The sequence below is a fragment of the Temnothorax nylanderi genome, unplaced genomic scaffold (assembly GCF_030848795.1).
Source record: "Temnothorax nylanderi isolate EJ_2023f unplaced genomic scaffold, tnyl_v1.0 TNYL_tig0953_pilon, whole genome shotgun sequence".
Classification (NCBI taxonomy): domain Eukaryota; kingdom Metazoa; phylum Arthropoda; class Insecta; order Hymenoptera; family Formicidae; genus Temnothorax; species Temnothorax nylanderi.
Window position 1 is genome coordinate 1 of NW_027250015.1, and position 10,685 is coordinate 10,685.

General features: G+C 36.5%; 1 protein-coding gene across 1 annotated transcript; it reads left to right on the forward strand.

Annotated features, from left to right (window-relative positions):
* Positions 1 to 3,024: 3,024 nt before the first annotated feature.
* On the forward strand, positions 3,025 to 10,263 carry LOC139786088 (uncharacterized). Its single transcript, XM_071725246.1, has 9 exons — positions 3,025 to 3,186; positions 6,648 to 6,861; positions 6,940 to 7,308; positions 7,400 to 7,684; positions 7,772 to 7,831; positions 7,982 to 8,199; positions 8,287 to 8,452; positions 8,596 to 9,007; positions 9,507 to 10,263. Exons 1-8 carry the CDS (start codon positions 3,166 to 3,168, stop codon positions 8,646 to 8,648), a joined length of 1,386 nt encoding a protein of 461 aa, XP_071581347.1. The 5' UTR covers positions 3,025 to 3,165; the 3' UTR covers positions 8,649 to 9,007; positions 9,507 to 10,263.
* Positions 10,264 to 10,685: the final 422 nt, after the last annotated feature.

Sequence of the window (10,685 nt, forward strand, 5' to 3'; positions counted from 1 at the left end):
CTTTTGCCCTGTAGACATTGCTGGGCATAATAAATGATCAATCAATCAATCTCTCTCCTCTCTCTCTCTCTCTCTCTCTCTCTCTCTCTCTCTCTCTCTCTCTCTCTCTCTCTCTCTCTCTCTCTCTCTCTCTCTCTCTCCTCTCTCTCTCTCTCTCTCTCTCTCTCTCTCCTCTCTCTCTCTCTCTCTCTCTCTCTCTCTCTCTCTCTCTCCTCTCTCTCTCTCTCTCTCTCTCTCCTCTCTCTCCTCTCTCTCTCTCTCTCTCCCTCCCTCTCCCCTCCCTCTCCCTCTCTCTCTCTCTCCCTCTCTCTCTTCCTCCCTCTCTCTCCCTCTCTCTCTCCCTCTCTCTCTCTCCCCTCTCTCTCTCTCCCCTCTCTCTCTTTCCCTCTCTCTCTCCCTCTCTCTCCCTCTCTCTCTCTCCCTCTCTCCCTCTCCCTCTCTCTCTTCCTCTCTCTCTCTCCCTCTCTCTCTCTCCCTCTCTCTCTCTCCCTCTCTCTCTCTCCCTCTCTCTCTCTCTCCCTCTCTCTCTCCCTCTCTCTCTCCCTCTCTTTCTCTCCCTCTCTCTCTCTCCCTCTCTCTCTCTCCCTCTCTCTCTCCCTCTACCCCTACTTCATGTATAATTCTTTGAAATTCAATCAATTATTTCCCAAAAAATTGGAAAAATTATAAAAACCGGTTTCCAAAAAGATCAATAACAAAAATAGTACACTTTATAGCACTTCCCGGGAAATTCTACTCCTACTTCATATACAATTCTTTAAGATTCGGTCAATTAATTCCCGAAAAATTGAAAAAATTTTGGTACCGGCTTCCAAAAAGATCGGTAACGAAAAATTATACACTTTATAGCACTCCCCGGAAAATTCTACCCCTGTTTAATCTATAATTCTTTGAGATTCGGTCAATTATTTCCCGAAAAATTAGAAGAATTGGAAAAACCGGTTTCCAAAAAATCGGTAACAAAAAACTATACACATAGTGGCACTCCCCGGAAAATTCTACCCCTATTTCATATACTTTTGGTAGAAATTTGATCTATAATTCTTTGACATTCGGTCAATTATTTCTCAAAAAATTAGAAAAATTAAAAAAACCGGTTTCCAGGAAATCGGTAACGAAAAACTATACACTCTATAACACTCCCCGGGAAATTCTACCCCTATTTCATATACTTTTGGTAAAAATTCGGTCGAATAGTTCAAGAGTGTATAAAGGACATACATACATACATACATACATACATACATACATACATTCATTTTTATATATATAGATATACTATGTTTATATACGCGAGCGTTACTTCTGTAATAACTTACAATAATTCCTCCGCGTAAACGGGGTTTTGTAGTAACTTACGATAATTCACTCCGTATAAACGAATGAATTATCGTAAGTTATTACTACAGAAGGGTTGCGTAAACGTAGTAATAGAACGAGATCTAAACCGCTTGATAATTATTTTACTCACAGCTACGCTGCTGCGTTCTCGCGACCCAGCGACCGTCGCGTTGTAGTCAAAATAAAAAATAAATATAGCCCTTTGATCTTCTCTGCCTCTTTAAAGTAACACGACACATATATGATGTGTATAACCTCATTTTGGTTCGAATGACATATGATAGAAATCTTCCTCCTGACCGATAAGTCTATATCGACCTGATATATTTACCTGCTGGATCAATAATAACGCGTGCGTGATTTATCGCATCAGAGCCACCTGTACTCAAAAGCGTGAAAGTGACATTCTGAGAACGACATGAGAACGACGTATCTTTAAAAAAGTCCGTATCTTAATGTAAATTTTTTGGATTCGAACTTTGCGTCGCAATATTTCCGCTCGTAGGGCACGTAGCGAAAAAGTAAAAACACTTTTATCACATAATTCAAACCTAAGCTATCGATTGGGTCTACTTAGAACTTAATCGGTTGAGCGGTTATTGAGATCTAATAATATCGAGTGCTCGCAACTCGTCGCGTCGCGTAAAAGAGTCACGGTGCGGTCTCGCTTCGCGTGTACTTAGCGCGAGACACCACCGTGCCTTTTAATTTAACAAAATGTAATAAGGTGACGTACCGTAGTAGCGCCACTAACTTCAAAAAATCATTAAACGGACAGTTTTTCGATCACGTAATCGTAGTTGTTATCTGAGTGTAGGATAATAAACACATTTAAATTATATAGTGAAAAATAATTTAAATTAAAAATCAATTACAACAAAGGAGCATCGAGCCGTAACAGGGTATTAATGTTCATGTATTCTATATTAATTAAAAATTACAGACGTTTCGGTCCAATATAGGACCATCCTCAGTGTCGTACAATTAAGTCAATTAACGCAGTTTGTTAAATTCGGATTTCATTAAAATAGGTTAAAAAATATTAAAAACTAAGATTAGCGCAAACGTTCGTTGAATTCGGAGTACGCCATGCTGTAAAATTGTGATTTAATGTAATTAAGTCAGTTCGGTGTGTTAAAAGACAATGATTAAAAATTAATACGTACATCGAAGTTCCCCAGATAGCAAAATGTGTTCGTTCTGAGTACATATTGTACTCACGTTTATTAAAAACATGATGGCAAGAATAGACACAGATGCGGGCTCATATGTTGCTCAGAATGCAGACATGTTATGAAATCTATAAAAGTTTACAAAATAGTGACATAATGAACACATAAATGTTCAATGAAATACTGCATATTGTGTGCATATAAAGCTCAAGAAATGACAACAATTTTAAATATTTCATGCTTAATAAAATTATTTAAAAACATGTAAATAAATAAGTAAGACGTATCCAACAATTTATCAAAAATTGCTTCGCAGATCTCTGCACTATGTGATACCACCCAAGGAGAACAAAAAGTCACGAAAACGTCAAAATGATGTCATTTTGACTTTAAATGGTCAATTTTTCATCAAGGCTCCTTGCAGTGACGTCAAAATGACGTCAAAATGACGTCATTGTGACGCCATCGATACATGTATCGATATATTAAAGGTATCGAATAACATCGAGATCGAGAGTCACTCGAGGAGCTTCAGAGTAAGATCGCGAGAATTTTAGAAGAGAAGGATCTAGAAGAGAACGGATTACCCGCGTTTTCGCTGCCAGTTTTGTGTTGTGAACGTTCGACGTGGTTTGCCTAAAAGTATAAGGAAATGTCGACTCTGTTAAAGAAGGTATGTATAATTGCTAACCATATAATAATTAGGCCCTCGATTCTTAAAGTTCTGTTGGATAGTTATAATAAGGTATTAGGGTTATGTAGTGCGAGCTTTTAGTATTTTTTAGGATTTTTCTTATTGTATTCGTTTTAGATTTTACGGATTTTTATGTATTTACAACATTTAGATGTAGAATACAGCTGTTTACTTTGGTGTAATGTGCCGGCCCATCTAACCTCACTCTTTAATTTATAAAGTTATAGGGAGGGCAACATGATCTGCACTGCACAGTTTGACATTAGAAAAGTCCTGTAGAGAACAAGAAAATGAAGCTAAAGAGTGGAAATGAATTTTCTATCCTACCTAGACGATTCGAATCGTTTCCCTTTCGTACATGTGTTGTGTTATCATGCTGTTGCGATGTTATCTTTGTGGACTATTTTGCAATAACGGTAATTATTTAAAATAACGGACCACTCTTTGATGACCTTGACCTTGACATATATTGTCAAGGTCATGAACCTGAACATCAATCAAAAGGCTTTAGCCGTCAACCGCGCGTTGTTCGTTAAAAAGTTATTAACCAAAAAAGTTTGAAGAATATAGCCATGCAGTTATTTTGAGTATTGAAAGGCACAAATAACTAATATGTATATGAAAATAGTACATGTATAATGAACGAAGGAAGTCATTTAAAGCAGCGAATCGTTAGTGTATATTGAACAGTCTTTGTTAAAGCAGATAATAGTTGGTATAGAAAAGTATATATACAATTTTATGTGTTAGAAAGCATAAATATAAAGTATTCTCTGCTTTAACCATAATTGTATGATAATAATTGCACAATTAAAGATAGTTTACAATTACAATAATACAATTATGGATAAAGCAGAGAATACTTTATATTTATGCTTTCTATAAACACATAAAATTGTATATATACTTTTCTATACCAACTATTTTCTGCTTTAACAAAGATTGTTCAATATACTAACGATTCGCTGCTTTAAATGACTTTCCTTCGTTCATACATGTACTATTTCCATTTATATAGTTATTGATGCCTTTCAATACTCAAAGTAACTGCTATATTTTTCAAACTTTTTTTGTTAATAACTTTTTAACGAACAACGGCCGACGGCTAAAATCTTTTGATTGTTATTCATGAGCTTGACAATATATGTCAAGGTCAAGGTCATCGAAGGGTAGTTTGTTATTCTAAATAATTACCGCAATAACTTTGCTGGCTATAATATTTTATCATTCAGGTATTGGCCTTTTTAGTCTAATTTATTGTAAAGTAAAGTATGAAACGCAAGTTGCATGCTGCATCTGTAAAAGCAGTCAGGAAGCGTCTTTATACCGAAGAAGTGAGACAGACTTTGGCACAAGTTGATGATGCATTAGAAGTTTTTGAGCTAGGGGACCATAATCAACATTTAGACAGGAATGATTCATCAGTTTATTCAGAGGTAGAGGAGGGTCGAAACAGCCTTTCCAGTGATGATAATGAATTAGATGATCACAATGATTGCAATGCTAATTTTGAACAAGAATCGGAGGCTGAAGCCGCTGATGTTGATTCAGATGAAGAGTTTGCAATTAATATCCAGGACCAGAATGACATTCAGTCAGCAGAGGATCCTGATAAATACCTGTCAAGGTTTTTGAAGGAATGGGCAATAAGAGGTGTTGCACATAGGAAAGTTGATGAGCTTCTTGCAGGACTAAGACTCCTCCATGGCTCTTTACCGAAGACTCATAAGACTTTACTGCAAACCCCACGCAGAGTTGAATTGCAACGTAATGGTGAAGGTTTAATGTGGTACAAAGGTATCATTACTAATTTAAATCAAAGGGTCACAGATAAGTACTTGCTTGAACACAAAGAAATTATTATTGATGTGAACATTGATGGTTTGGCATTATTTAGCAGCACTGATGATAATTTTTGGCCTATACTGGGTTGCCTTATAGGAGAAACTGTACCATTTATCATAGGTGTGTGGCATGGCCTTGGAAAACCAGACAATATTAATGCTTTTTTAGCGGATTTTATTCAAGAAGTTGATGAATTAGCACTGAATGGTTATAACTTCCATGGCAGCCGCTTTCCCTTTAAAATCAGAAATTACATACTCGATGCTGTAGCACGACAATATGTAAAATGTATTTCAAACCACAATAGTACTTATGCATGTGAAAAGTGCACAGTAAGAGGTGCGCGTTTTAGAAATCGTGAAATCTTTCTGGATCTCAATGCACTATTGCGCACAGATGAATCCTTTAGGAGAAAGGATCAGCCTGATCACCATGATGGAGATTCGCCCCTAGAAGCCATGAGAAGTGACAACAATGGAATGGTTTCACAGTTTCGTTTAGATCCAATGCATCTATTATTTGAAGGAGCTTTTAAAAGATGGGTTCAGTATCTCTGTGGATCTCAAGCTATCACATATGGTAAAATCTCAAGGCTAGCATGTTTCAATGTATGTTCTGATATGATTGACATTGCTCCTTGGATTCCCGTGGAATTCAGTCGTAGACCGAGATCTTTGTATTATCAGGCCAAATTCAAAGCAACTGAGTGGAGGCGTCTTCTTTTGTATGATGGAGTGCGCATTTTTCGATACAGGATTCATGAAAATACTTACAAGAACTTTCTATTAATTCATTCTGCATCTTATATTCTGTCATCCCCTGAATTTGTCAAAAGCAATCATTGGATTGTTATTGCTGACATTATATATCGTGAGTTTATCAGGCATTCCATAGATGTTTTTGATGAATCATTTGTGGTATACAATGTACATTGTCTGAGTCACATGGCTGATGAATGCCGGGAGAATGGGACGATTTTGGATTTCAGTGCCTTTAAGTACGAGTCTTTTATGGCTGTGATTAAACATAACTTGCGTTCAACTTATAAGCCTCTTCAGCAGTTAGCTAACAGGGACATTGAGACAGAGGGGCAACTTATTACAGAGTCAAGGAGGCCAAATCCTAATAGAGTTACATTAAAGAAGCAGTTGTTTAGGAATATTGTTCCAGAAATTCCTGGAGACCGTTATGCACAAATAAATTTGAAGGGTGTAACTCTTAAAACTGATGAAGCTAATTGCTGTTTCTCATCAAAAGACGGAAACATATTTATTTTAACCGAAGTTGTAGTTTCACCGGATGGTGATGTATTATTAGCAGGTCATAGGTTTCTTTGTAAAGCAGATTACTATGACTACCCACTTCCTTCCTCATCCATTGGAATTTTTAAAGTATCACATGTGGATCCTGTAAAAAGCACATGTAGGTTGCAGGATTTCTTTCAAAAATGTGTTATTATCCCTGATGGAGACAGTTTTCTTTGCATTCCTCTCCTTCACAGTGGTCCTCAGTAAATTTTTGGTTAGATCTTGTTTTTAAGTGCCCTTGCTTTTGTTTGTCTTTCTTTATGTTAACTTAAAATTTATTTTTTACAGTATTCTGTGGTAGAGTTTGTGTCTGACCCTGGGAATGATGAAGAGGAATACCTTGTGGAAGTTGTACCAACCAAGTGGATTAGCGAGAATAGAGAATTCTGTTATTATCCGCCACATTCCATGAGGGGGAAATGTACGAAGTTGGTGATGAGTCTAGCGGACTATGACTCGTCCGAGTGGAAACTCCTCCGCATTATATACCATCACAGTTATTGTAGGTGTTTATATCCGTTTTTTTTATAATGCAAGTGTGTCTTCTTAATTTAATCTGTTTTGTGGTCCCTGCATATAGCTACTTTCAATGTTGCCCTAAAAGCTAGAAACAAGGCCGTGAAGGAGGACACAATTGTTGCAACAGATGTTGATACAGACTACAGCAAACCACGCAACAAAAAGCCGCCTAAACGCCTAATTACATCATCAGGTTCGGATTCAGATGAAGAACGGAGAAAAAATAAGAAACCTGTGGGAAGTCATATTATTCCGGAACCCAGCTCAACTCTGCCCTCAAACCTCAAAAAGTTACTTGATAGTGCTAAAACAAAAAATTTAGCTAAGTCTAAGCAAAAATCTTCTGCCATTTCGAAGTTTTTTTCTGCATCATCAAAGAAAGATACAACTCCTGTCCGTCAATTATTACAGGAAGAGTCTACACAGGCTGGTTTGTACTTTTAATTATTATACTGGAACTTAACTGCAGTATTTAGCAATAAGACTGTCCCTTATGCCCTTCCTTGTAATTTATTTTCCAGAAACTACTAATGATGAAAACTTACCTGAGATGTTAGATGAAGATAATTGTTCCCTTTCCAAATTAAAATCGTCAGTCTCTAAGAATGATGGGTCTTCTTTGAGATCTAAAAAGTTTTCTAATAATTTTGAGCTACCTGAAGTTGCGGAAGAGACTAGCATTTGTGAGCAATCTCAAGATTCTCATGATGTGAGCACACTGAAGTCTGACCACAATAATGAGTTCAGAATGAATAAAAAAAGAGATTTTCTAGACAGATCACCACCATCAAAAAACTCGTCAGACGGTATTTTTATTGATTGCCGTATTTTTGTGATAAATAAATGACTGCTCAGTTAATTCCGAATTAAACATTTGGTTTTGTTGTTCATAGATTCACGGCCAACAACAGGATGCAGAAGCTGCATATCAACATGCTCTGGATCAACTGGCAGTAAGTCTTATATTCTCTATTTTCTTATATCCTTGAAGTAATGAAAATTGTTTTCATTGGTAATTGGCAGCTTTTATGACTTTTTATATTATAAGCAAATTACATCGATCAGTCCAAAGCTGTCATTTGATTCATGTGGTTTTTTGATAGGTAAGCCTCAAGATCAAGTAATGCTACATTATATGCAAGAATTGTCAGCCAAGATAGATTGGCAGAACATTGGGATTGCCCAAATTTTGAACGAGTTGTTCCCCAATGAAGATGGTTTTGATCGGCCTGAAGGGTTCCCTTCCTTGCCATTGGAAACTGAGGAATCTTTTGCAAGCTTTGATGGTCACTTAGATGATAAAATATTGTATGGTCATATGGTGAGTTTTCTACCACAGTTATATATAATAATGCAGTTACTAACATGTGTTCATTAAGTACTTTGATTGGCTTTCTTTGTGTTGTAGCTCAAGTATCTGTTATGGAAGGGAAAGGGAGAGACAACCTCTTTCTTCACTTACTCTATTTTGTCGACCCTACTTAGGAATAACTTGGCACGACTCATTAGTTGGAAAGGTTCTGGAGGAATCAAGCTCAGTTTTGAGAAGTCCAAAGTAAAAAATCTAGTAGAAGGTGAGTAGGGGAGACCGGGGCCTAACCGTCGCCGGGGTTGAACCGTCAAATCAAATATCTCGGAACCTGTATATTGTGCGAACTCGCTATTAACACTGTAAACGCTGCTTATGGTACCCATGTGACCAACGGAGTTTCGGCAGGTTACCTGCCGTGTTATGATTTTTACGAGGGCAAACGTGTTTTCGGAAGGTGAAAGTTACATTTTCTGCGCGTGGAAATTTTGTAATATCTGCAATAATATTTGCTCTCCAAATCTTGAGGTACGTGATTATAAAGAGTAATGCATGCTGAACACGAATCCAGTGTAGTTTTTTCATTATCGTTGATGTCTAATATTTCGTGGGCGATCAAACCTGAAACTTGTGTTTGGGGTTAATCCGTCAGTAAGCAGTCCGGGTGCATTTCCAAGGCATTTCCGGGCATTTCCAGGCTTACTGCATATGGAATATGGATGAGACGGGGATTACAACCGTTCAGACACCGAATAGAGTCATCGGACGTCGAGGAGTGAAACAAGTCGGGCGAGTGACTTCTGCGGAAAGAGGAACCCTTGTAACTATTTTTTAATAATGTTTCGCATAAAAATTTTAAACAAATTTTTATATTTTTCTCTTAAAAAACAATTATTAAGATGTATCCTATCATTTTTCAACATTAGATGTACGTATATGTATTGAAAATGCAGTGTGACGGTTAAACCCCGGCATTTTTGAGATTTTAATTTTTCCACCGTTGTCGTTTTTGCTCTATACCGGTTAAACAAAGCGACGTAGATAAAAATTTCCTATATAAATTTTGTAGCTAAAGGTTCACTCTTTACAGTGGTATACCATATTTAACTAAAATTATTTATTTTCTTGTTAAAAATCGGCACCGAAAAAAAACTGACGGTTAGGCCCCGGTCTCCCCTATCATCTTGTTTTTAAACAATTATCTTCACATTTATTAACTTTGTTTTTTTCATGTAAGCATATTATACACATATAATATTTATATATTATGTATATACACATATACATTAAACTACTCCTGCTTTGTTTCTCTCTAATAGGTGTTTGCTTGAAGAAGTTTCCTAAGGTACAGATTTCCGTATTTGAAGACCATATGAAACGATGGTTCAACACTTCCATGCAACGGTCAGACTAGATCAACTAGGTTGGGGGACTACAGTTGTATTTCGACTTTACCGTTTGTGAGCTTCATAAAAGCTTTTGTATATTAAAAACTTGCGTGATTCTCATGAATTCTATTATTTGTCTTTTATTTTTTGGTTTGAGTGTGCCTTTGAGGCTATTATTTTTGTTTTGTCTTCGATTTAAAAAAAATTCATAATCTACTGCCATAATTTTGTGAAGTTTACAATGTTTGTTGACGTTTTTAAGAAAACAATGTGTTTCAAGTTAGAAGAGATCTTCTATGTTATCTCTTGGTTAAAGTGACAAGACTTCTCTATAATGGTCAGATGTTTGAAATGCAAAATATTTATAAGTTGAACTGGCTGTGCTTATGTTTGAGATTAAATCTTTAACTCTCTCTAAGTCTTGTTGACAAATGCTATTTGGGGTACTATATTTTGAGGACTTTTATTAATTTTTTTCTGCATTTCTATATGAGAAGACTGATGTCCGTCCTCAGAGTTCATATAAAATATTAATATAGCGTTTATATAGTTCATAATGTAGCATATAGTATAGTTTCTGATTTAGTTATTATTGATATACTTAATAGTTTATATAATATATATTTGTTCTTGTGGCTAAACAATGTATACTACAAAGGCACTGCAATAAAAAAGTAATTATAATTTATTTCTGTATTGTTCCTTCACCTGTGAATTTGCAAAACTGCTTTTCCTAATACTGAATACAAATCAGCGGTGCACTAGTCAAAATGACATCAAAATGACATAAAAATGACGTCAAATTGTAGTCATTTTTTTTCCCGGTTTGACGTCATTCTGACTTCCGCCGTTTTGACGTCTTTTTGACATCATTTTGACGTTTTCGTGACTTTTTGTTCTCCTTGGGCAGAGGTATCACTTAAGCTGATCTGCAGCAAAGAATTGGCTGCATTGTAATTAGGCTTCTCACAAGCTCGCCTCTTATACTAGCGCGTGATGATTTTTGATTACGAGAAAGTGACGCGTGGTATAGCCGCGTCGCGGCAGCGTGCGGTACTAGCGCTCGCGGTAATTGTTGTAAAATTATTTCCACCAGGGTCAGCATGTGAT

What these genes read in the sequence shown, in the direction of transcription:
- LOC139786088 (XM_071725246.1), top strand. Translation starts at nt 3,166, where the DNA reads ATGTCGACTCTGTTAAAGAAG. An exon ending in AAATATTGTATGGTCATATG is followed by an intron (nt 8,200 to 8,286) that starts GTGAGTTTTCTA and finishes TTTGTGTTGTAG; the next exon opens with CTCAAGTATCTGTTATGGAA. An exon ending in AGTAAAAAATCTAGTAGAAG is followed by an intron (nt 8,453 to 8,595) that starts GTGAGTAGGGGA and finishes GAGTTTCGGCAG; the next exon opens with GTTACCTGCCGTGTTATGAT.